The 27,008-nt window shown below is 49.7% G+C and overlaps 1 protein-coding gene across 3 annotated transcripts in view; it reads right to left on the bottom strand.

Annotated features, from left to right (window-relative positions):
- The window catches only part of SCN5A (sodium voltage-gated channel alpha subunit 5), a 94,882-nt gene that overhangs the window by 24,803 nt on the left and 43,071 nt on the right, over positions 1-27,008 (bottom strand). For 2 of the 3 annotated variants that reach the window (XM_074312597.1, XM_074312596.1), the window contains exons 11-19: positions 26,304-26,483; positions 25,410-25,781; positions 20,094-20,226; positions 18,916-19,154; positions 10,459-10,632; positions 8,830-9,186; positions 4,477-4,917; positions 2,903-3,070; positions 289-409 (exon numbers count right to left, since the gene is read on the bottom strand). In XM_074312597.1, coding sequence (XP_074168698.1) covers positions 289-409; positions 2,903-3,070; positions 4,477-4,917; positions 8,830-9,186; positions 10,459-10,632; positions 18,916-19,154; positions 20,094-20,226; positions 25,410-25,781; positions 26,304-26,483 — 2,185 coding nt within the window. The remainder of the gene's footprint in view (positions 1-288; positions 410-2,902; positions 3,071-4,476; positions 4,918-8,829; positions 9,187-10,458; positions 10,633-18,915; positions 19,155-20,093; positions 20,227-25,409; positions 25,782-26,303; positions 26,484-27,008) is intronic. The other variant, XM_074312598.1, reaches the window with a different exon arrangement.

Genomic DNA, 27,008 nt, shown 5'->3' with positions numbered 1-27,008 from the left:
CCTGTTGCTGTGGGGCAGAAGATCGTGCATGTTACCACCCCACAAACGCAGTGGCACCATCCTTGGTGCGGCTGACCTACATCTGCCCAGCGCAGCACACCAGCGGCCGACTTGCCATGACTCATGTCATGATGGGGGAGCCCCCAGGGTCACAAGGAATGGGGGAGGGAGGGCAGGAATCCGGGGCAGGATGGGGTGCAACATGGCCCTGTGTCCCAAGGAGCTGCTGGTCTTCCTGCCCCTCCAGGCAGGGCTGAAGCTGGGGCAAAGGGCCACCCAGGGCAGTACCTTCGGTGAAGCAATCCTCTGGATCCTTGATGTCCTCGCCGAGGTCAGGGATCTGCTCCAGAAGGTCAGCGGTGTTGGTCATGTCTGCAGTGCTCCCCTCAGAGTAACTGTCCTCGTGGGTCTGCAGGCAGGAGTGTGGGGTAGGGCGGGCAAAGGCATGGCGTGGGCCATGTAGTAGCCTCCAGCCTCTAGCCCAGAGTCTGGGCGAGCCTGGGGCTCCCTGAGGGGAGGTGCCCAGACTACCCTCCTTGGCACGCCTGGGGAATCTGAACCTGGGGTGGATGGAAACCTGCCCCGGAGGTCCCCTAGGGCCAGTCAGGGCTGAGCCGAGACTGGACCTCAGGGCGTCTGGGTCTGTGGTTCTGATCTGCTGGGGTCTAGGGCAGGGGTGCATGGGATGTGAAGGCATCTGGGAAAACACTGCGTCCAGCGGGAAACAAAACAGACATGGGGTGGCAACACAGACACACTCTGGGACACGGACACATGGGGCTAGCTTGGCACACGCAGAGGAAACAGGCTGCCACAGCCAGAACAGAGGCAGAACCAGGATCCCGGGCACACAAAGGCACAAGGTCAGACATGCATAGAACAGGCCAGCAACCCAGCCCACGTTTCTTGCCCGCTTTGTATGGGTGCTGGACCTGGAATAAGAGTGAGAAGGTGCTGGAACCATCCCTGCCTGCCTAGGCAGGGCTCTGCTGCCTTGACCTCTTGTCACCTGATTGTAGAGAGGTGTGTGCACGTGGTGTGCCCTGTAGGTGTCTGTGTGTATCACGGGCAGGCACAAGTGTACAGGGGTGCTGTAGTGGCCACTGCTGGTACTCTGCCCAGTTCCCCTCTGTTAGGCCCGTGCTGTGAACACTGGCTGCTTACCTGACCCTTTCTGCAAAAACTGTCTTTAGCCAAGGAGCTGCCATTTCTGGAAATGGCTTCTGGGTTATGATCGAAGCCAGGAAGGGCTGACACCCAGTGACTGAGTGATATAGAGGGGACCATGCTAAGGCTAGAATCCACTACCATGCCTTTCAGAGCTGCTTCCTTTGCCTCGTCCTGCTTCTCTCACTTCCTTGTGGGTCTCTCCTGAAAGCGCTTCCTCAATAAATCCTTTGTACTGGAAGCCTGTCTCAGGCTCTGCCTCTAGGAACCCACTCTAAAGACAAGTGTGGCAGGGCTGGGCTTCTGTGAAGGAGGGGATGCCTTCATTTGCTTCAGATCACATCTAAATCCCTAAGTCCCCCAGCGCAGCTGGCCTGCCTTGTTGCTTAGGTTGAGGCTCCACTGGGAGACACACTGGTCGGAGGGCTTGTGTGCCTCTGCTCCTCAGCAGCCTTCTTTTCTCTTCCATGACTCACTCTGCTGGTATCTTAAAGTCCTCTTTAACTTTGAGGTTTGCGATGGATAAGCGCTGAGTCCCGGCGGGAAAGGGGAGCATGCTCCTTGGTGCGGTGCGGAGCCACGGCCCAAGGGATGAGGCTCTGCTTTTGTGGTCCCCAGTGGCTTTGAGGTCACTCCCTTCTCCTCCCAGCTTCACTGTGAGGCACTGAGCTAGAAAAGGCACAGCTGGAGAAGGTCTTTACACTACTTTTCAGACAGTGGAGCTGTTCCCACATGCCTTTGAGTATCAGACCCTCCATGGGGAGACAAGTCACAATCAGGACCTTGTGCTCCCAAAACTGGCCATAATCACAAAGTCTCCCATAGGCCCATCCCAAGAAAGAGGCAAGGCAAAGGAGAAATGTTCCCCTGCAGCAAGTTACAACTGCTGGACTGAGGGCTGAGGCCAGGCTGCAGGACAATGCCCCCCAAGCACGGTCTCTGAACACATGACCTCTACCTTCCACAAGGCTTGGCGTGAGTGTGTGTGTGCGCATGTGTGTGTGGGGAGGGGCATGCAGTTAGCAGTGCCACAATCCGTTAGCTCAGGGGTTGCAAACTCAAATGCTTATGGGGGTCAGGCAGGTAATGGAATGAAGTCAGGCAGGTGATCTCTGAGGCAAACCAGAGAGCTCCAGTTAAGGAGGCAGTGACCAATGTCTCCAGCAGGAAGGGTCTTCCAATTTTTTAAAAGAGAAACCAGAAATGCAGATAATTTACATGAAAGCTCCCAGGTTTTAAATGTTGGTAGCTAATTCAAATTAAAATGCTTTTGTGGCCAGAACAAAAGCCTGTAGTAGGCCTTCCATTTGTGGCCCCTGCTTTAGTTCAGGTGAGAAGCAACTGGCGGCCAATGTACAAAGACCTTGTTCTCAGAGCTCCCCGAAGTCCCCTGGGATGGTGCCATTCACAGGACAAACACTGGCCAAATAGGACCAAAGCACAGGGACTGAGTGGGGAGGGGTGAACACACAGATTTTGTGTTAGTCCTGCATCACGGTGCAGGGTTGGCTGCTTCCAGAATTTCCCCATGGCTCTGGGCTCCATGCCATCCCATCCCTCCCCTGTCAGGGCAGGGCTGCTTATGCTCGCCTCTGCAGACGGGTCTCCCACACTGCCTGTGACAGCGGCCATGGATCCTAGCAGCCAATGAAGGCGTGTGCCGGGACCGCTCAGAGTCTGGCTCCCGCCCAAGTGGCACTGCCCCGCTGGCCTCAGGGACAAAGGTGTGTGTTACCTCATTGCACCCCGGGGCCTGGGGCTCCACTTTCCGCTGCTGCCGCCAGTCTGCCTGGGCCACACTGGCCTCTGCCTCGGACTCGGAGGAGGCGGTCTCTGAATCCTGGCTCCAGGTCCTGGGCTCTGGGTGGGCCTCTGGGACACTGGATGCAGGCTGGGGTTCCTGCTGAAGAGACCCCAACCCATGAGCTCCCTGGCCAGAACGCTTCCAGGGTCCTGGCTCTGTCTCGGGCCCTGACCATACAACTGGGGCATTGCCCCCTGCCTTCAGGCTTATCTCACTGAAGACCCTTCCTCAGTAGCCCTGAGTGGGTGAAGTTGCCTACGGTCCAGGCACAGGGCCGATAGCTAAAACCCTTGGCCAGCCTGACATAAATCTCCCCCTCTTCCCATTCCTTGGAAGGGTGCAGGTGGGCCGCCATGCCCAGCTCCCAAATGTGGCAACTCCACTTCAGAAGAACATGTTGACTTTTTCTGTAAGTTCCCATGACACCCCCAGCTTGCTTGTGCATGTGTACACACACACACACACACACACACACACACACACGCCCCAGGGAGCCAGAACCAACAGGCTCAAGAGAAGGAAAGGAGAGGGAAAGGAGGGGCAGTTTGGAATTCCACTCCTGTGCTGGGAGCATCCTGGAGATAACTGGAAGCCACGGTCCTGGCAATACCAACACTCCCCTCCCCCAGCTGACATTGTCACTGTCCCACAGCCTGACTAAAAGAGCTGAAGCTGGCCTCTGGGACCATAGGAAGGCAGGAGGCCGTGGAACCAAGCCTGGAGCCTCAGATCAAATTCCATGGATGGGGAGCTGCTGCTTTTCACAGCCAGACCCACCCAGTGCAGGCCCAGAGGAAGCGGCCAGGATGGGTCCAAGTAAACCCAGAGCCGGTCCTCATTGCTTGACCTAAAGAACTAAGGAGAAGCCATTTGAGCCTGGCTCAGGCCAAAGGAAAACTGAAGGAGCGGTGTGTGTGGGGTGTCTCTTTTGCCCAGACTCTGGTCCTAAGTGTTAAAAATAACAGGTTGGGAGATAAGATAGTGCTGTCTCTGACACCTGCCATCTTCGGGATGCTTATTTTTAAATCTCAGAATTAGCCCTGGGCCTGGGAGGAGGGGAAGGGGCAGTCAGAGGTCAGGAGATTGCACTGGTCCCTCACTAAGACGTTCCACGTTGGTAGTCCTGGTGGGGAACAACGGTCAGAGTGGGGACTAGGGGTCCTGGCTCTGCCCTAGACGCACGAGGAACTCCTAGCAAGTCTCTCACTGTTGCTGCGCCTCAGTTTCCCTTTCTGTACAAATAGCTGCCCAGCCAGGGGATAGATGATGGATAGCAGCCCCTCTCAAGATCCCCTACTGGGCTGGGTTGAAGAAAGGCTTGATCCCCTACGAGGCTGGCTGTTGGGGGATGGCCTGTTTGCTAGCTCTGTCCCAGGCCTGCTGTGGCAGTCTGGCAGGGGCAGCTTCTCTGAGCAAGGCTGGGTGCCCGGGACAGCAGAGTCCTGGGCGCTATCTAAGTAGATGCTGCACACACACGGGAGAAAGGGGCTGGGGTGAGGGCTCACCTGCTTGCTGGACTCTTCTTCTGTGCCCAGGCTATTCTCCTCGTCCTCCTCTTGGTCATCCGTGTCTGACTCAGCCACGGCAATGGGCACACACACGGGCTCCGGATGCCCAGGGATGTCCTGCCCTGGCTGTTTGTCTTCCTCAAACCGTGTCTCCTTGCGGGCCAGAGGCACCTTCTCTGTCTCTGGGGGTGGTAGGGAGCTGGAGGTGGCAATGCAGCCAGGCAGTTGGCCATGGGGGACAAGGGCCACAGGCTTCTGAGGCCGCCGCTGCAAGAGCCCACAGCAGAAGTCCCAGGTGGTCCGCTTGAGAAAGCGCAGGCCCCGCTGGATACGGGCCAGGGCCAGCTGGAGGTTGTTCATCTCCCCGTCCTCGTCAGGGGCTGTGAGGTTGTCTGCGCTGAAGGAGCTTAGCAGCAAAGCCAGGAAGAGGTTCAGGACCTGTGGAGACAACAGATCAGGCTCACCAAGGCAGGGGCCATGCCATGGGCGCTCAGCCTCAGGTTCACGATGCGGAAACTGAGGCACAGGGCCCTTAAGGACGGCCAAAGGCAAACAGCTCTAGGCGCGAACCCTGAGCTCTGACCCTAACCCCCCCAAGCCTCCACCCATTCTCTTGAATATAGAGAATTTGGCTATAAAAAGACAAATTCTAATCCTTCCTCCCAAGGGCTCAGATAGTCTGAGTTGAGGGCGTACAGACACAGGTCTCTTTGTCTTGGTCCAGGTTCAGTGTGTGTCTGACCAATGTCAAAGCCTGCAGATGGTGCCTGGCTGCCTTGGGAGAAATGGGGGGCAGAAAAAGTAAGCACAGGGCTGCTCCTGGGAAGCAGGGACTAATCTGGGGTCACCAAGGACAAGACAGAATCCCACTCAGAAGCAACTCAGAGCTGCCGGGCTTTCCTGGGGAGAGGCCTCTGTATCTGTTGGTGAACGAGGGGTAGAGATGTGCCTCTGAGCTCTCCAGTGAAGCCAGCTTGAAAATCTGGGGCTCCTGCTGTGGAGCATACTCTATCTGTGTCCTCACGGCTGACTACACTTTAAGGTGAGGGACGGGGGGACTGAGCATAGGAAGGGGCAGTGGCAGATGGCAGGAAAAGAACCCAGGTGGCCGTCCTCAAGCATCTGGGACTGACTGCGGGGTCAGGCTACTCAGCCATGGCTGTGTCTACATGGTGAGGGATACCTGGATGGGTGCTATGTGTGGGACCGGACAACGGGGGTGGGGTGAAAGGACCTAGGGTTGGTGCCAGGGACCAGCCCAGACTCCAAGGCCCATTTGCTTCAGGGCATCCGGGGAGGGGCTGAGGTTTCAGAGGTGCCAGAGAGCACAGTACTTTACTTCATTTCTTAGGGGTTAGGGACTTAAGACCCCTAAGGCGGGGTTTGCATAACCCTCTGTCTTTGGATGACCTGGACTGCTGCTTATTGTTAAACCATCCTGAAAACCTGAAGTTTTAGCTTTTGTTACAAAAGAGAACTTAGGCTGAGTAACAAGGGGCTGAGTATGGACCCATTTCCCAGTCTCATGGAGGGTAAATGAAGACGGTGGTGGGCTTCTTCCTTCATGTGGGTCAGACTGGTGCACAAGTATCGCCAGGCCAACAGGCTACAGACACGACTTCCCCTCCCCACTTTGGGCTTGGTGTTTCCTCCTCCCAGCCACCCCCAGAAGGGAGTTCAGTGGTATGTGAACACGGGGCACAGTTCTCACTGGAAACCCACTCTGACCCCCTGCTCTCACAAGCCCCTCAGACACTGTCAGAGGCAGGGAATGAGAATTCTGATGAAAGCAGTGGGTAAGGTTGGTGTGCCAGGCTTCAGACACTTGCCTTTGCTTTAAAAAGTAACATACATTCATGAGGATGTGATCTGGAGCTGCTGTCTACTCAGACCTCTGGCCTGGCCCCCGCCTCTGTGCTTGGTTGCCCCCCTCAATCTCTCCCACAGCCCTCACTCACACCTGGCCCCACCTTCCCTGATCTCCAGGCGTCTGGGGCCCAGGCTGGGGGCAGGGCAGCGGGAGTGCTGGGCGCCTTGTCCACCCACACAGGACACTAGGACCTCCCTTGTTGCCGGCTTCAGAAGTTTGGCTTCTTCCTGTGCTTTCCCTGTCAATCACGCTGCTGCGCCCCAGCCCCTGCCTGATCATCGCTTCCCATTTTAATGGCAATTGCTTCCACCCACGCCAGGCAGCAGCCCAATTCCTGAGGCGGCCAGGAAGGGGGCTGCGTGGGCCGTTAGCTTCCCTCCCCCAGCAGCCTCTAATCTTCTCATCCCCAGACAGATCTGCTTGGAAATCGCAGGGTTGTGTGTGTGAGGGCAGCTCAGCCTGGCTGTGGGCTGAGAGCTCTGCGTACCTGCACCCGCTTTAGCACACACAGAGTCTGGTGGCCCTGGGGCTGGGCCAGGGGCTGAGTGAGGCTCCATCCTGATGGGTGGCCAGTTTGAGGGGATGGAAAGGGGGCTGTGCGGCCAGCCAGAGATGGGTTCCCTTAGCCCTGTGCATGGAGGCCCAGCTTCCTCTCTCGGCTCCACCTGTGGGGCCTCAGGGATGCTGACCCCATCTCGGTCTGGGTCTGCCCTGCCCTGGTTAAGACATGTGGGAGCAGAAAGCAGGCGAGTCTCGGGAAGGGCTCTGGAATCGGCAGCCCACAGTATTCATACCACCTAAAATCCTGATATGAAATGACGTGCTGCTCACGCCCTCGGGAGCCAGACCATGCAGGTGTGATATCTGAGCATGTGTAAAACAGGTGTGTATCCAGGAAGGTGGCTCCATGTCCACAGTGCACACTGACTTCTTTCTGAAACACTGACTTGCCTCAACCTTCCCTCTTCCAAAGGCCCCTTCTTTGGCATTTAGATTTTGATCTCTCTCAGCTCTGGAATTCCCCACATTGTAAAAGACACAAGGCAAGATGCACTTGCCCTTGACAGACAGATGCCATGAGAGCAAAGGCCTGGACGCCTCATGACAGCAGGAACTCCTACCACAGCTACCCAGGGTGACATACTAGGCTCCCACAGGCCCCGCCTCACCTGGACCATCACCAGCTTGTACCTGTGCTCTGCTCATCCTGCTCCTTCCCTCTTTAGCACCACCTGTCTATCAGGTGAGCTCCAAAGCCTCCTCCAGGAAGTCGCCCCTGATTTCCACAGGTGGAGAGGATCAACACCCATCTTAATGGCTCTGATCATTTTGATCAGCTTGAGAGTTATTTCATGCCTGTTTGAATCCCCCACTTCCCCATTCTCTCAAGTTGATAAGCAACGTGAGGGTCACATTCACCTCTGTATGCCCAACAGCCTCTCGCACAATATTTTGCATGCAATAGGGGTGCAGCAAAGTTTGTTAAGCTGAATTGAAAAACCATGTGGTAAATCATTGACAGTGAATGACTAATAACATACTAGGTAGATGAGTAAATAATGACTACAAAACGAGTAAATAATGAATAAATATGCAAATAAGTGGGTGAATGAATGAATGAAAAAATGAAGAATGATGTAACTGGATGAATAGGTAAATGAGTGACTGAGTAAATAGGTAGATAAATGAGTAGATGGATGGGACTGGTGAATGAGTGAATGGATGAGTAGGTTGATAGACGGATGTGGGGTGGATGAATGAGTGGAGAAACAGATGAGTGAATGGAAAGATGGGTGATGGATGAATGGAGGGATGGATGGGTGGGCAAGCAAATGAATGGGTAGATAAATGAACGGGTAAGTGATGGATGAATAGGAGTGTGTGTATGTTTGTGTATGAATGAACGGGATGATGGATGGGTGGCTTGTAGACAGATAAACGGATAGGTGATGAGTGAATGGATGGATCGTAAGTGAATGAGTAGATGGGGTTTGATGGATGGATGGATGGGTGAGTAAGTAGATAAATGGATATGGGGACTGGTAACTGAGTAGCCAGATTGACAAAGAGGTGGACAGATGAATGGATGAGTTGGTGGGTGGGTGATTGTGAGTAGATGGATGGCTGGATAGGAAGATGTATGGATGAGTAGAAAAACAGAAGAATAATAGGTAAGTGAATAGATAGATGGATGAAAAGTACATAGATGGACGGGTAAGTGGGTACATTGGTGAGTAAATTAATGAATGGATGAGTAGATAGATGGAAGGATGGGTAAGTGAGCCGATGGATGGGTAAACAGATGAATAGATGACAGATTGATGTGTGGATGGATGGATGGTTTGGTAGATACATGGCTGAGTGAATGAGTGGGAGGAAGGGTAAGTGAATGGACAGATGCATGAGTGGGTGGATGGGTAGTTGGTGAATGAATGGACGGGTAGGTGAATGCGTGTGTGTGAGGCCATTGGCCAACTTACCACCAGGTTGCCAATGACCATCACGAGCAAGAAGACCAGCAGGCACAGTGACTGCCCAGACACCTCCATGCAGTCCCACATGGTCTCGATCCACTCGCCACAGAGGATGCGGAAGATGATGAGAAAGGCATGGAAGAAGTCCATCATGTGCCAGCGGGGCAGCAGGCCTGAGTCGCTGATGCGGTGCCTCAACTCTGAGTAGTTCTTGCCAAAAAGCTGCATGCCCACCACGGCGAAGATGAACACGATGATGGCCAGCACCAGCGTCAGGTTCCCCAGCGCCCCCACTGAGTTCCCGATGATCTTGATGAGAGTGTTCAGGGTGGGCCATGATTTGGCCAGCTTGAAGACACGTAGCTGGGGAGGTAAGGGTCCTTGTGAGGGGCACCCTTATCTCCCTGGCTCCTGCCTGAAAACCCAGGGAGCACTTGGAGGTCACTGACACCTGCTGTACCCTTTCTCCAAGAGTGCACACTACTGTCTCTTTCCACAGCCTGAAGGCGGCTGCAGCGGGCTCTGCTCTGGGAGTCAAATCAATAGCTCCAGCCTTATCTCCCCCACACCCCTCTTGGTGCCTACACCCCTCTCCTACTCCCCTCGGTGTCACTTCCGGGAACTTCCCAGTAGATTCCCCCAACATGGAATGTCCTTCCTTTGCCAGACCCTTCTTCATCAGATACCCTTTCAGGTCAACTCAAACCATCTCTGTGCTACCCGATTGCCTCCATTTTTCTCTCCTCTTAGTTACCACAGAGACAGGGAGCCAGTGCTTTGCATTCACTGAACACCTGCTGTGCCAGGCCTTGTGCTGAGCATGAATCAGCTCATTCAGAACCCCCAATAACCACCAGAGATTGGTGCTATTATTATCTCCTTTGACAGAAGAAGAAGCCAACCCTTAAAGATGGAGTCACTTGTCTAGGTCCCTTGGCTCATGGCAATGGAGTCGTGATTAGAACCCACAGCCTGGCCTTTCTCTACTGTCCCCACCATCCTGCCTTCCTAGCCCCCACTGAAGCCACCAATAGTGCTCAGACCTCCTCAGGCAGCTTTCCCTGACCTACCCTTAGCCCCATGTCTGGACTTCTCTGGCATTTTGAGGTTAAACCATGGTCCACAGACCAGGAGCTCTGGCGTCACCTGAGACCTGCTGAACCGTCATCTACAGTTTAACAAGATCCCCAGGCGGTTTGTGTGTAAAGTTTCCAAAATGCTGATTCTGAAACCAGCAGGCAGTGCCCCAGATGAGCTGTCCGCAGAACTAGCTCCAGCTGCTACTTGCCATGTGGCTTTGGGCAATGGTTTCACCTCTCTGAGTCTTAGTCTCCTCATCTGTGAAATGGGGATGTAGTAATGCCAGCCCCACTCCTGGGCTCCTGTGAGAACTAAAGAGGTCATGGTGAACCATGAAGGGCTTTGCAAATCATCAGGATGGCAATCCTGATTGCTCCTCTGGAGGGATCTCTCCTCTGTCTTGCCCACCTTGGTGCCCCCCACATCACAACACTGGGCCTTGCACCCAGGGCTACCTAGCAAATAGCTGTTGGGTGAAGGCATGACGGATCAGAGTTGGGGTGACTGAGTGCCCCAGGCCCCCACCCCGCCCCCTGCAGAGGGCCCCGCTGGTACCAGGCGGAAGGAACGCAGCACCGACAGGTTTCCCATGCGTGACAGGCCCAGCTCCATGAGGCTAAGGATGACGATGATGCTGTCGAAGATGTTCCAGCCCTGCTGGAAGTAGTAGTAGGGATCGAGCGCAATGATCTTGAAGGTCATCTCTGCTGTGAAGATCCCTGTGAAGACCTGGGGACGGAGCGGGAATCAGAGGTCCCCAACGTCTGGACTGGAAAGACCCTCTGGCCGTCAGGGGCATTCTGTCCCGACTCTTGCTCCTCAGCCCCTTAGGGGTACCTCCGGCCCTCTCTGTTGTTCACCAAGCATGACCCACCCACCTGGCCCTCAGAAACAGCCAGGCCACGGCAGGTTCTGCAGAGACTACAGTCTCAGAGGCACCCGACGGCAGGGTAGGCTAAGGTGGGCGGTGACATGACCCAGCCCAGTCGCCCTCCAGCCTGTGTTGCCCCAGGACGCACCCTTGCTCCACACGTGCCCAGTACATGCATTCCTACAAACACTCCTGGCTCTCATGGGTCAGGACCTTTGTCCATGCTATGCCCGCTCCCTCCGCGTCTGCACTCTGAACTCTTCTCACTGTAATAATAACCAGCCACTGCTTCTTGAGGGCTTGACTCTGTGCTACGAGCTGGGCTCAATCGCTTTGCATGTGCTGTTTCTTTTAATCTGTCCAACAACCTGACAAGGAAAGTATCATCTCAGGTGAGGAAGCTGAGGCACTGGGAGGTCAAGTAAGTTCTCTGGGGTCATGTAGCTAGTAAGTTTGAGAACCAGGAGATGAACACTGTGATATCTTTCAAGACTTAGAGCAACCATCTCTCCCTCCTGGAAATGTTCCTGAGGTAGGCAGAGGCTGGGATTCACCTGGTTGACTCATGAGTCCTGAGCTGCCCAGCCTTTGCCAGCAAAGCCCCATGGTCAAGAAGCCCATTGTGTGGTGGGCCAGGCAGCTGGGACCACAACCAACTGCCCGAGGTGTGCCAACTGCTCTAATGGAAGGAAGCACGGTTCTAGGAGGAAGGGATATCCTGTGAAGCCGTGGCTGGCGGGAAGCCAGGGCCTTTTTGGGGTTAGGGGGTTATCCTGAGGGCAGTGGGGAGGCACTGAGGTCTTCTGTAGGTGAGTTCTGACATCAAAGTGCCCGGCTACCCCTGGGGAGAGTGTCAGGCCTGTAGTAGTAGCTATGGAGGAGGTGAAGGTGAGAACAGGGGCATAGCTGAGGCGTATCGCTGAGGGTAGCAATCAGGAGGGGGGTCACCCTGACATTAGCACCCACCCTAGGGGGCTCTGTGCTGAAAAGAGGGGAGAGGCATCTGTCAGTCACCCCAGTACCAGCCCTTTCCCTCTGTGCTCAGATGAGCCCCCATGGCGGGGGGCAGGGGACTGTGTTGTTCCTGGCGGAGGGAACACTAGGATGGCAGGTGGGGGGCACCTCTGCACTGTCACACAGGGCACCACCCACCAGCCCAGCCCTCATGACTTTAATGGTCTCTTTTGTGCTTGTACCCAGAGGGAACTGTTCCTCCCCTGGCTGGCGTCTTGGGAGAGGGAGGGCCCCCCAATAGCCTCCAACCACAATTCAAATTCCTGGGCTGCCCCAACATGTGGAGAGGAACCCTACGGTTCTGTCCCTTCCCCCAGCACCCAGGCCTGTTTCCAGGTTACGCACCCATAACTTTTCCATCCCTTTGTCCCAATCCCCTACTACTTTTCCAGCCATGCCTGCCTCCTTGCTGGTCCTTCCTCAGGGCCTTTGCACTTGCTGCTCCCTTCCCCTGGATCGCCCCCGTCCTCCATCCACAGGACTCACTCCCTGCAGGTCTCTGCTTAAAAGCCACCTAATGGATGATGCTTCCTGACACATAACACAGTGGCCCCTCCCACCGCATTCGTTATCCCTCTTCCTTGTTTATTTGTCTTTCCCTCACATACCCCATCTGACATACTGTATGTAGTTGTGTATTTGTTGAGTCTCCTCTGGGCTAGATGGGAAGCTCCACAGCAGGGGAACCTTTTCTGTCTTACTACACCTAGAACGCTGCCAGCCCACTTTCTCAACAGACAGAGAAACGGTTGGGCCTGTGACCTTCAGCGCCCAGTGTCCTGCAGCACCCAGCTCCACTTCCCTATCTTTCAGGAGGCTTTCCCTACCCAGCTGGAGCTCTCGCCCAGCTGCCCTGGGCTTCCTCAAAAGGCCCTAGGGTGAGGTCTGGGCTCCCGTTCCTTTACCCCCAGCCCTCTGGTCTCCCCCAGCACCTGCCTGAGTGGGCGAGTGGGGGTGTGTTTCTAAGACCTGTTTGACAGGCTTACAGGTACTAATACTCATTTTGGGGGAAAGGAGCTCAGGAAAGATCTCCTGCCTCACTTTGCCCAGGTTCACAGCTATTTTGGCAGCAAAGCAGCAGATATTAACTGGCGCTGGAAGTCAGGAGAAAAAGACAGAAGGAGATGGCAGAGGCTCTGGGGGAATGCCTTTGGGGAGGTGAGAAGCAAAAGAACCAACAGCATCTCCTGGGAGCTCTTTAGAAATGCAGGAACCCAAAGACCCCAGGCCTGAGGAAGAAGAATCTGCATTTTGACTAGATTTCCAGGCAATTTGAAGTTTGAAAAGTGCTATTTTGCTTCTCAAACTTGGTGCACTTTGGAATCACCTAGGGAGCTTTAAAAATACTGATGCCTGGGTCCTACCTGCAGCAATTTGAATTAAGTTGGACTGGAGTGTAGCCCAGGTATTGAGACTTAAAGAAACTTCCTAGGTGATTCTAACGTGCAGCTAAGCTTGAGAACCAGTGCTTTAGAAGTACATGGCTTTTGCCACCAGAACTTCTCCTTCTAAAAGATCACCCCAGGCTTTCTAAGGCCACGTGATCAAAGCTGGATGGTTCCAGATGTGCAGAGAATGGCAGTCAGACCCGGGTTCCAAAGCAGGGTCTGTCACTGTGTGAGCCTGGGCCAGTTTCTTCATTTCTCCGAGCCTTGAGTGTTCTCATATGTCAAATGGGGATATTAATAACTCCATAGGAGGTTTCTCAGAGTTAGAGCTAATGGATGTAAAGTGGATGCTCCTATGAGAGGGCAATTATTGTTATCATCGACAGCATTTATTAGGTTGTGGAGAGTGGCCAAGAGCTCCAGACCCAGGCAGGGGCTGCCTTCAGATACAAACAACTCTGCCTGACTTACAGGATCACAGGGACCCGGCAGACAGAGGCTGTGAGCCTGGGGACCCGCTTCCCTGACTCCTGGCAGGTCCACTGAACCAGGGTGCGAATGGTGGCTTCCCAGGAAGTGGGTGGACTTTTGGGAAACCTTGGCGTAAGTTTTTAATGGGATCATACTGTCTACGTTGTAAACTTGCTTTTAAAGCACAGTACTTTGTGAACATCCTTCCATGCCAACTGAACGTGACCTACACACAGCATCATTTTCTTTTTCTTCCTGTCTTTTTTAACGGTTGTGTGTAGATGTGCAGATGTGCCGTAAACAGTTTAACCGTTTCCCTGTGATGGGCATTGTTTTGTCCCTGTTAAAAACACTGTCATAATACAGATCCTTTTACATACATGTTTTAAAACAATTTGCCCAATTTTTTCTTAGGATGAATGCCTGGAAATGGAATTGCATAGTCAACGGACATTTTTAGAGATTCTGACACATACTGGTTCATGACCCTCAGAGATCATTTTTAACTAATTCCATGAGCTGCATGTGAATGTTTTCCTATAACCGCACTAATACTGGGCATGCCATTCCCATTAGCCTTTGCAATCGAGCAGGACAAGAGCCCTATTTTATTGTTTATTGGATGTTTGTATTTCTTCTTTTGTGATAGCACCTGTTCATGTCCTCTGCTTATTTTTTTCTATTAGCGTATTTACCTTTGTTGTTATTGTTGTTGCTTATAAATATACTTTATCTATTTAGGGTATAATCTCTTTGTCTACTGTATGTATTGCAACAATTTTCCTAGTTTGTCATTTACCTTTGTCATTGTATTTTCTAAAACTACAAAATATTTTAAGCATATAGAAAAGTATAGAATAATATAATGAATACCTCTGCATCTACCACTGAACTCTGCCAACTATTAATATTTTGCCATATGTGTTTCAAATCTTGTTTTATGTTTCCATACAAAATAATAGCAAAGACTTAAATAGCATTTACTATATACTAGGCACTGTACTACTGCTTTACATCTATCATGTCATTTAATCCTCACAATAACCCTGTGAGATATGCATTGTTGCTATCCCCATTTTACAGATAGGAAAACTGAGATACTACAGAGAAGTTAGCCCACTGGCCCAAATGATGGAGCCTGACATTGAACCTAAGCACTTCAGCTTCGAACACAAAGTCTTAACCATGTGCCATCACAGGTAAAACTGAAGCCATGTGTAGTACTACGTTTACTCAAAGGTAATCATTATCCTGAGTTTGATGTTTATCGTTCTGTGCATGTTTTTATAGTTTCAATGTATATAATTACAATATATAGCGTTTTTGCATTGTTTTAAACTTTATACAAATGGGCTATTTTTGCATGTTTTTTTGCAAGTTCCTTTTATTCTAAACATCATTGTTTATGAGATTGATCCATGTTGATACATGTGTATGTATTCATTCTAATTATGTACAGTATTGCATTGTATGAATACAATTTATTTATCTATTTTTTAATGGATGGAGAGACATTTATGTTGATTCCAATTTTCTCTATACCTAACTGCTGCAGAGAACTTTCTTGTATAGGTCTCCTTGTACAGACATGTGAGACTTTTTATATATATATATATATACACACACACACACACACACACACATATATACATATATGCACATATCTGAAATTGTTAAGTTATGGGGTATGCACATCTGTGATTTACCTGATACTCTGCAATTGCTCCCTGAAACGGCTGTACCAAATCCACACTCCTATGAAGTGTGAGTTCCCACTGTTTCACTTCCTTGCCAACACATGTAAATTTATTTTTGATTCTCTTATGGGTGAGAAATAGTAGCTCAATGTTGCTTTAATTTGCATTCCTCTCTGTTTCTTTTAATTTCTTTATAACCATCTGAATTTCCTCTTCTGTGATTTGCCTGTCGTTTTCTTTGTTCATGGTTGTACTTATGTTTTTGCCATTCCGTTGTCATTCTTTTCCTTAATGATGTATAAGCATTTAATACCTATTCTGGATTTCATGTCATGAAATGCTTTTCATAATACCAATTTCCAGTTTGTGGTAGTGATTTTATTTTGTTTATCATATCATTTGTTGTATAGACATTATAAATTTTAAAACAGGTAAATTTATCAATCTTCTCTTTCATGGCATAAAGTCTATATTGTTGAAGAAAGCCTTCCCGACCCCAAGACCATAAATTTTTTCCCCCCGTTTTTATTCTAAAAGCTTAAAAGTTTTGGTTTATCACATTTAGGTGTTGAATTCAATACCACACAAGTAATTAATGAGTATGGTGTAGGGTGGGGATCTAAATTTATTTTCTTGCATATAGATAACCATTCTGCCCAACGCTATTTATTGGGTAGTCTGTCTTTTCCTACGTACTTATAGTGCCATCTCTGTTATTTATCAAGTCTCCAAATTTGCATTTCCTATTTCTAAGTTCTCAATCTGTAGCAATTTTTTATTTTTGTACAAACACTATAATATTTGAATAACTATAGCTTTACAATATATCTTAATACAAGGTCTGACAATTAGGTTTGCAAACTTGCCACCATGTGCTTACGCATACACTGGTGGATTTGCTTCGTTTTATTTTTTTCTCTTTTCTTTGTAGTCTTAAATCTCTTCTTGGTGACATATTTTTCTAGGAAAATTTTCATTTAGTCTGTTCAAAATTTATTGGCATTAAGTTGTTTATAATGTTTTATACTGTGTTAAGTTGTGCTGTTTATGTAGTTATGCCCCCTTTTCCATTTTTAACGTTATTTATTTGTGCCTTCGATTTTTTTCTATTTTAATCTTGCTAAAAATTTGTCTGTTAGTCTTTTGAAAAAGTTTTCTCAAAAATTTCTCCCTAATTAAACTTCAAAATTATTTATTAATTTTTACTCTTATCTTCAATTTCCTTTGAGTTTTCACTTATTTTGTTTCTAACTACTTGAAGCAAATGATTGGCTATTTAATTTTCAACTTTTCTTTTTTAATGTATCTACTTTAGGCTATAAGTTTCCCTCTAAGTACTGTATTTGGTGGCTCAGACTGACAAGCTTCCTTTTTTATCATTTCTCAGTGTCAGTGTGTGGATGTTTTCTGGTTTACCATTTTACTGAATGAAGGGTCTTATTCTTATGGGGCAACAGTTCCAACCCCTACTCGCACTGTCCCAAAGACATGGCTTGTCTCTACATGGTCACTGAAATCCAAACCTCCAGATTATTCAAGTCATCAACTCCCCCCCCCACTATCCAGGGCAACTACAGAACCATCTCACATGTTTACTGCTAAGGTTTTAAAGTCCCTCTGATTTTTGGCACTAGGGCCAAAAGTTCTCATGAACTTTGCATGTCAAGGAATGTTTGCTATATTTTTAACTGTTTCAGAGCCAGAGGCTTTTCAGGTTTTCTTGTCTACAATATTGCTAGGAACAGAAGTTTCATTTGCCTTTTACCTCTGAGTATACGAGGTGCTAGAAGTTCCTTAAATCTATCACTCTTCTCCTTTATGGAATTTGTCTTCAGTGACATGCTTAGAAAGGCGTTTCCCCATACCAAGAGCATTTACTCACGCTTATTTTTGTGGTTTTGTTTCTTTCCATTTAATATTTAAACCATGTAAAACATATGAACTGCAACACAATAAAAACCTTCCATACTAGCAATAAAACTATCCAAATAGAACAGAATTGAGTTATAATCCAACTATATGACCTATTACTAAGAATTGAACCACAAGTTTAACACAGCTACGATTCAATCATGACTTAGTGAGCCGGTGAAGCCACCATTGCTTTTCATCACCTTGGACTTGCTGCTCAGAACAACCCAATAGTCACATCCCATTGAAACCGCATTCAACTAAAACCCTACATAACCACCACCTGAAGGCCAACACAAGGGAGGCTCCCACAGACTGAGATATAGCTTTCCCTTCTGTTAGCATAGAAAAGTAGAATTATAGCAAATGGACTCATATTTGTGAAAAAATGTGAATAGATCCTCTAGAGAACCCTCTAGAGTCCTGGATATGGAAAGTACTAAGAGAAGATGGTCTTTACTCCACAGTGTGGGAGACCTGCATGCCTGGGGACATGGGGCAGGGTGAGGGTTGGGGGGGTGTGGGAAGGCACCTATGCTGCTAGGAAGAAGACAGGGCTGGATCTGTAGTAAGAGAGAGGTTGGACCAAATGAACTCCTCCCTCCACCCAAATTTAGTGATGACCCCAGGAGCTCCTTGCAGAGGCCAGTGGGCTCTTTGCCAGCCTTACCCTAGGATCCCCTCAAGAAGGGCTGACTGTTTACCTGGGCAGAGCCAATAGGACCCTGTTGCTCAGAATTAGGAGACAGCAGCTACATGCCCAACTATGTTACCACTATGTCACCTCTCAGGCCTCAGTTTCCCATCTTTAAAATGAAGAGGTAGGACTTAATTGGATCTCAAAAGAAAAAAAAAGATCAGAATTGGAACCCAGATATTCTGACTTCCAGGGATAGTCTCTTTAATAATCACAATGATAACAACTACATTTATCATTTATCTTTAGTGCTTACTGTTTATCAAACTCTGAGCCAAGCACACTACGCAGATTATCTTATTCAGTCGTCATTAGCTTCCTATGATGTTAACAGTCATACTAATTTTGCATTTATTAAATTCAACAAATATGTATTGTGCCAATTACTAAGACTTAGTAATTTGCTTGAGGTCACATACATAGTTAGTAAGAGCTGAGACAGAATTAAATCTAATTCTGCCTGATTTACTCACTGCACCCAGCTATCCATCTATCCATCTATCCATCCATCCATCCATCCATCTCTTTCTCTCTTTCCCTCCTTCTCTCCATCTAACCATCCATCCATTCTTTCCTCCATCCACCAAACACTGGTGCTCATGGAATGCAAGTTCTGTCTAGAGGAGAATGGCCCCTTTTTGCCACACTCCCCTGTTGCATTTCCTGTTGCCAAATCTTGCTTGTGTCCTCACACATTTCAGGCTCACCCCCACCTCACTTTTCTTTTCTAGCCTCTGGGCATATTCATTAACCTTTATCCCCAAACCTTTCACTCCCAACTACATCTCTTAGCTCCTTAAAAGCAGATCCTTACTTAAGATGTCTTCCACAATGCCTCCCCCCATCAGAAGACCCTTCTATGTTTTGGCTCCCTCCTCCCTGTCTCATGAGGGCTATGACAGGTGGCCGAGAGCCTTTCATACCAGGACGCCCATTTTAGAGTCAGCTGCTGGTGGTGCTTACCAGATTCCCGACCTGCAGCATATCCTCAAATTCAGTTGTCATGTTGTAGTGCTCCAGTGCCATGAAGAGCGTGTTAAGCACGATGCACATGGTGATGGTGAGGTCGGCAAATGGGTCCATGACCATGAACTTCACTTTCTGCTTAATGGATATCCACAGTGGGGAGCACTCCCAGATCAGGTAGCGCTGGGCGAAGCGGTTCCAACATGGAGGACACTTGCGGTGAGATTCCTCCAACTCTGGGGGGACAGCCAGTGAGATGGTTTGTTTTTGTTGACTGACTCATATATAATTCACGGTAGTCAAGAAAAGATGTATGACTTACTTGGGGAGATGACAGGGCTGATACATGACAGGGGGCTAGAGAAAGGGGCAGGGAAGGCTAAGGGGAGGGGTAGCCTGTGTCCTGACTCCTTACCCTGGAAATATGAAAGAAGAGAGCCACAGGGACAGGAGGCCAGGATGGACGTGGGGACAGCTGGGACAGCACAGATTAGGACATATGTAGGCTTTCTTGAGACAACAGTCCCACATGGGGACACCATTAGGAGGACAAAATGAAAAGGAGGAGACAACACCTGAGATAGCTGCCTTCAGATGTCAGGACACCCAGAACAGAATTGGTAGGAATAGATGTGGACATCTGGGACACATTAGAACAGATAGGGGGTGGCCTAGGAAAGGCCAGAAAAAAGGTGGATACATATGGGACAGGAGGCACCAAGAAGTGGGGGTGCCGAGTTCAGAATGGAACAGATGTGGGGTTGCCTAGGGTGGGAGTGGCTGAGGCAGATGCAGGATGCCTGGGATAGCCTGTGGTAGGTCTGGGAATGGCTGCAGAGAGGCTAAAACAGGCATGTTTAGGATAGGAAGGTCCCAGGCAAACACGGAGATGCTTGGGAGAGGATAGGATGAGACTGGTAGGACCCTGGGATAGCCAGGACAGGTGCAGGAATGTTTGGAAGAAATACAGCCATGACTCCTAAGAATGTCCAGGAAAGAACAAGCTGAAACAAATGAAAAGACACCAAGGGCAGGGGACACAGACTGAAAAGTTTGGAACAGCTGTGGGGGTGTTCAAGGCAGGCCAGGCAGCTGGGCCGGCTCAGGTCAGAACAACGGTGAGGGTGCCTAGACCAGAAGCGGGGAGTGTTTGGATGACACTGGGGGGTGCTGACCTTCCAGTGCGCTGGTGAGGACGCTGACTGCGCTGAGGGCCCGCTGCCGCTCTCTCGGCCCCTCAAAGCCATCCACACACAGAGCCTGGGGCATCAGCATCTGCGGCCGGCCTGCCTCCTCCGACGGCGTGGTCTGCGTGCAATCAGGAGATACATGTCAGCCAGGGTCGGGGGGCCTGCTGGACCTGGGACAGCGCCTGGACCGGGGACAGCTGTTCCAGACTCAGGTTAGGAGCTCCCAGGGACACAGGGTGGGGGCCTTGATGGAACACAGGCACTGGGCTTCTTTGTACCCAACTTCCTCCCGGTTGACAACTCTCCCCACCCCTCCTGTCAATCATCCCCTGCATTCTCTTTCTTCTTCACCATCTCTCATCAGTGGTGATACCTGAGTGTGGACAGGAAACTACAAGTACCAAGTTCCATTAACCAGATGCTGTCATACATGTTAACCCATGTAAAAATGATCTGGGAATCTTAACTGACCACAATCTCCCTAGAATAAAGAGCATAAAGAAGCTGGGAAAAAAAATCTACCATGCTCTAAGATGATATGAATAGAAGCATAAAGCACAACGCTTCGACATAGCTGGTGGGAAACTTTATGGGGGCAGTTTGGCTCTATCTACCAAGAAAATTTTAAATTGCCTTTGTAATTCCTCATCTAGTAATCTAACTTCATAAATAATTATACACATGCACCAAAAATATACATGCGATGATGTTCATTGAAGCATTGTTCTTCATACCATAAAAACAAAACAACCAATCAATAGGAAGAATTTTAAAATCAATTATGGGTACAGTCCCACTCTGGACTCTGATACAGACAGTAAAGAGAACAAAGAAGTTCCGTGTGTGTGTTCCCTTGGGAGCACCTCTAAGACAAACAGTTTGATGAAAACAAACAAACAAAACAAAACAAAACAAGAAAAAGACCTGGAAGATATACACTGAACAGTTAAAGTGGGTAGATCCGGGGAATGGGACTGTGGAGGGAGGGGAAGGAGATGGGGAGGTTCCCTTTCACTTCATGTACTTCTGCACCATTGGATCTGTTTTCATCGTGCTTGCGTGATTTTTCTAAGTAAAAGAGCCAGGCATGCATATGGAGATGTGGCATGTCCTGATGGAGGGAGGAGGCAGCAAGCATTACTCAGAGCCTCCCACAGAAGCAACAAGGGGGGCCCACAAAGGCTTCACATCAGCTCAGCCCTAAACGACCACAGTCCAGGAGTCTGTGCTGGGGCTGCTAAAGACACTGGGCTCTTCAGAGTACAAGAGTGAGGTTTTATAATCTCTGTAAGTCACAGGGGAGATGGGCCCAGGCTACCCAGGGTGGCACAGCCAGGGCCTGGAGTACATCCCAAATTGATCTGGGTTCAAGTTCATGTCAACCTTTGCAATTGTTGGGATGACCCTGAACTGTTGCCTAGGGAGGTAGTGAGCTCCCAGTCATTGGAAGTAGTCAAGCAAAGGCAACTGCGATGGCTGAGGTGGCTAGTCTAACAGTAGTACCCTAGGTCCAATGCAATCACAAATCTGGCCAGCTTAACTCACCAGCATGTCTTAAATTCTCTTCCTTTACTATGGTGTTTCCCCGAAAATAAGCCCTAGCATGATTTTTCAGGATGCTCGTAATATAAAATAAGCCCTAATGCGTCTTTTGGAGCAAAAATTAATATAAGACCTGGTCTTATTTTCGGGGAAATACGGTAGGGCTTATTTTATATTACGAGTGTCCTGTAAAATCATGCTAGGGCTTATTTTATATTACGAGTGTCCTGTAAAATCATGCTAGGGCTTATTTTCCAGTTAGGTCTTATTTTCGGGGAAACACGGTATCTGATAGTGTGAGTTGCCATTTAGCAAATCTATATTCCTGCCTTCTGCTGTGGGTGAATAAACTTCCCTGCCCTACTGATGACACACTTGCTTTGGCCAATGGAATGTTAGTAGGCATGTTAGTAAGGCATGTGCACAGAAGCCTTAAACCACTGTGCTGTTTGCCTTGCTCTTGTGCTCCAGTAATCCTCTATGAAAAGAGCTTCCCCAGATAGCTACCACCCTTTCAGCCTGGGCCTCAGCACAAAGACTAGAGGAGCAGTCCTGAGCCTGATCCACAGTGTGGAGCCAAGCCAATGTGAAGTCTGAAGCAGAGCTGCCCAGCCAAGCCCAACCTAGACCAGCCAAATCACGGTCAGCCTGCAGAGAAGTGAGCATGAGAAGAAAGGCTTATTGTCAGCTATTGACTTTGGGGGTCGTTTGTTACACAGCATTATTGTGGCAATAGCTGACTGATACACCATCTTAGTGCAAGCTATCATCATCTCTTTCCTAAAACTACCACAACAGCCTCCTCACTGGCCTCTTCTTCTCTTCCCTCCATTCTCTACATAGCAGAAAGGAAGTCCCTTAAAAATCAGATCATGATACTCCTCTGATCAACAACAGCTCCTTCCAGCCCACTGCTCATCTTATTCAGAGTAAATCCATACATTCCTGTCCTCTGCAAGGCTCCGCATAGTCCAAATCCTAACTCATCAAACTCATTTTATGTCTATCCATTTCTGCTGGTTCCACCACACATGGTCCTGCCCAGCCCTCTCATTCCTTGAACACATAGAGCCTATTTCTCTTCAGAGTCTTTGTACTTGCTGTCCCCTCTGCCTAAAACACCATTCTTCCACGTCTTCGTGGCTGGGTCCCTAAAATCATTTGCCTGTCAATGTTAATGTCACCTCGGCAGGAAGAACTTCCCAGGGTATTCTTATGCCTCTATCCCCAACGCTTCCCCTAGCAACTTTCTATCACCTGACCCTATGACTACCTGGCAATACTGATCAATTTCCTATCTGTCTTCCTGACTATAATATAAACTCCACGAGAGCAGAGCTATTGTCTGTTTTGTTCATTGCTATAACCCTGGAACCTCAAACACTGCCTGGCACCCAACACAGCAGTCTAGCACTTAATAAATATTGGTTGGATAAATTGGTTGGATAAATAGTAGGGAATCATGAGACTTGGGGTAGAAGTAGCTTCTAGCTCTGCCTCTAACTTGCTGGAAGGCCACGGGGAAGGAGGATGAAAGTCTACAGTGTGGAAGGAGAAGAATGGCTGTTTAGTGCACCTCCTGGGGCCACATGGGGCCTTTCAGGGACAGGCAGTGTCATGCAGACCAGCAGACAAAGTAAATCTCCACCGTCTACCCTCCAACATGGTAAATTCAACGTGAGCTGCCTGTTGAGCTGGCCCTTCTTCCCCACCCTCCCATGTTGACTGTGCACCCACTATGTGCCTGACACTGTGCTTTGTTTTCAGACTAGAACTGGACTAGAACTGGACAGAAGCCAAGAAGGTGTCCCCAGGAGCCCAGGGCCCGCTAATCTCTTTAACTTTTCAATGTCTCCATCTTGCTCCACTAATTCCTTTAACTTTCCTTGCAAATGACCCCCTTGGCTTGCTAATCCCTTTAAGGTTACAAATGGGCCCCACAGAAGTGAGAATGGGTGAAGTCAGAATTCTCGGTAATGAAGTGTTTGAACTTGGATTCCTCCTGACATGTGCACTACAATGAGATGATTTTCTTCCTAATGAGATTAGGAAATTCTATTAGTTTCCAGGCTGCTGACCTGATTCTACAAGGCTGGGGCTCTAGGGCGAGACCCTCAGGGGTGTCTGCAGCTGCTGGTTTGGTGTTCCTGGGAAGCCAGACAGCCCCCCTTCCAGATGATGGCCAGGGGCTTCCCCAGACCCACCCAGAAGCTGTGGTCTGCCCCCAGTGGGTTCCCAGGACCCTCTCCTTGACTTTCTGCTCCAGAGGAGTGGGAGGGCCCCAGGCACTTTGCAATGTGCCCCAGGAGTCTTTCCTCCTTCCTGTTCAATAATTAGAATAGCAGATAATAATAATAATGACTTGAAAATGAGGCAAGTACTGGTCTAAGCATCGGGCAGATTTAACTCTTTTAATCCTTGCCACAATCTGCTGACGTGGACAGTAACTTTATTTTTGTTTTACAGATGAGGAAATTGAGGCATAGAGAGATGAATTAACCTGTGCAGAGTCTCACAGCTAGAGCAAGTGTCTGAGCTGGAGCAAAACAGGTCATTTGGCCACCACGAGCTGTCTCTGCAGCCCCACCTCCATCTTGCCGATCAAGTCTCCCTGTTCTGTGCTAGCTGCTTCAGAAAGTCTGCCCTCATCCATCTCCCTGTAGGCACTGGGGTCTGAACCCCATGTTTACCCTTTTTCTAGGTGGGCTGCTGTGGGTACTGTGTTGGGGGGCAAGCAGGGGACAGCAAGCATAGCTGATTGGGCAGTCACCAGTCTGTCAAGGGACCAGCTGAGTGAGTGATCAAAATTCTAATTGGCCTTTCATGATCTGGCCTGTCCCTCCCTGTTACCTTTCTGACAATAACTCCAACTCCTCTCCCCTTTGCTCCCTGGGTTCCAGGCACACTGACCTCATGGCATTTCCTCCGATAGGCTAGACTCATTTCTACCTCAGGGCCTTTGCACTTGCTGCTCTCTAGGCCTGGAACATGCTTTGCCCAGATGATGTAATGACAGTATCACAACATCAACATACTTATGTATGTCCTGATTGCTGCACCCATATTAGCCCATTCATTCTCTCAACAATCCTGAGTTGGAGATTTTTAATCCATTTTACAGATGAGAGACACACAGAGAAATAAAGTAACCTACCCACGGCCATTCAGCTGGTAAGCTATGAGCCGGGATTCAAACCCAGTTTATCTCCAGAATCTAGGTGCTATGCACCCTTCTCTACCACCCCTCAGAGTTTGAGAAAGCAGCCTGGCTCCCATCCTTACCTCCTTCAGATCTTTGTTACAAATGCCTCCTAATGAGGAGGGTTCCTCCCTCTTTCCTGCTTTTGTCCTCCCACAGGGCTTAGTACTTGAGCTAATACTGACTTATCAGTTTTAAAGTACTGAAATAATTCAAACTTGGTGAATGAGTGTTGCCCAGAACCTGGTAAGTATTTCTTTGTCCCTCCAGCCCTTCTCCCAGGAGCCCCTGGATTGCCTAGGGTCCAGCAGCTCTAAGGACCAACCCCTGGCACAGACAGGTTCTCCAGGACACTGGTGCTGTGCCACTGTGTGGTGTCCCAAAGCCTGGGCCTTACCAATTGCTAACTACTTAACTACAACACCTGTTTATCACCACAACACACTCCCAGAACCCAGCACACCAGGTGCTCAGTAAGTACTTGGTATTTTTGGACCTGGCACTGCTGACAAATTGGGAGACCATATCTGCCCTGGTGCTGCATTATGGGGCTGGCTCACCGTGTCTGGGGGGCGCTCCAGCATCATAGGGCGGAGGAGGTGGCTCCCTGGGGAGGGAGCCTCAGGGTCACCTGCCCCCAGCAAGGAGACCACTCCGTTGCAGTCCACGGTACTGTTCCTTTTGCCATTGAGGGCATGGCCGGGAGCCGAGGTCCCAGGGCTGGACTGTGCCTGGGCACTAGGCCGGCGCAGGGGCCAGGGCACCAGCAGTGACGTGCGGTGGCTCTCGCTGTCTCCTGCCGTGCTGTTTTCATCATCTGCAAAATCTGTCTCAGAACCCAGGTCTCGCCGGCGAAAGGTGAAAATGCTCCCACGGCTGGAACGTGGCTTCATGGAGTTCCTGCTGAGGCCGTGGGTGATGCTCAGACGATTCTGAGGGCACGGAGAGAGAAGACATGACCAAGACAGCTTTTCAAGTGCTCCTAGCCTATCTCTTGTGGCATCAGCCCCAGCTCAGCTTCTTGGAGCTTTGAGGATTTTATTAGCCACACGGAACTAGGAGTTCAGGGAACAGGTGTAGGGTGTGAGCAATCCTGGGATCTCTGCTCACCTCGAGCTTGTTTCTTGGTGCTTTGAGACTGAAGCTCATCTAGGCCTGAAGGTAGGGCTAAGGCTTGGCAGAGGAAGAAGAAGCAGGAAGGCTCCCGCTATGCCGATGAGCCCGGCATGATCAGGACCTACCTGGGACAGTCATTCATGCCCCTCGCTCATTGGGCATGGTGTTGGTCTCCTACCAATCCACACTCTGAGAATGGTCATGGGAAACAAGAAGGACTGCAAGGGGGCTCGAGGATGGCTCAACCATGGGGGCTGTGAAAGAACCAGGGGCCTAGTATGATGGGCTTCTGATGCCAAATCCACCCTGAAAGGGCCAGAGCCACGGCCGGGGATTACCATTGCTCTGGGACCATCCTCCGAGTCGGACTTGGGGAACCTGTCATCCTCACACTCCTCCGTCCCTGAAGACATTCGTTTTCTTCTCTTGCTCCTTCTCTCATAGGGGATTACTGGGGCCAAAGGGGACATCTCCAAGGAGCTGCGGGACACTGTGTCCAAACCCCTGATGGCAAGGGCCTGGAAAAGGGTGGAAGAAGGGAAGTTTTGGTCATTGAGACTTTGGCTAAGACAGGACAGGCAACTCTCAGTGTCTCGGTTTTTCCCATCAGTAAGTGGACTTCCACACCTACCCTTAGGGTTTCCTTAGAGTTCTCATGACATTTTTTTCGCTTTCCTTTTCCCAAATCCCGAGATACAAACTGTTTTCTGTTCTCCACGATGAATCGTTTCCACAAAGTGACGGCGGATACTACCAACCACCTGGGCTCAAGGAGCCAATTTTCCCCATTTCCCTGACCAACTTTTCTCGGGATTCGGGAACGGAAAAGCGGAAGAAATTCCCGATAACAGGCAGGAATTCCCGCCCGGAAACCCTAGGGTAAATAGGAAAAATGTCTAAGAGATACATTGTGAGTAGTACGTTTATTTCCCATTGTGGGTATCACTGGGTTCAAGGAGCCGATTTTCCCGATTTCCTGACCAAGTTTTCTTGGGATTCAGGAACGGGAAAGCGAAAAAAATTCACGAGAATGGGCGGGAATT

Source organism: Rhinolophus sinicus, linkage group LG10 (genome assembly GCF_036562045.2).
Source record: "Rhinolophus sinicus isolate RSC01 linkage group LG10, ASM3656204v1, whole genome shotgun sequence".
In the NCBI taxonomy this organism is placed as follows: domain Eukaryota; kingdom Metazoa; phylum Chordata; class Mammalia; order Chiroptera; family Rhinolophidae; genus Rhinolophus; species Rhinolophus sinicus.
This window is presented reverse-complemented; position numbering and strand designations above follow the sequence as displayed.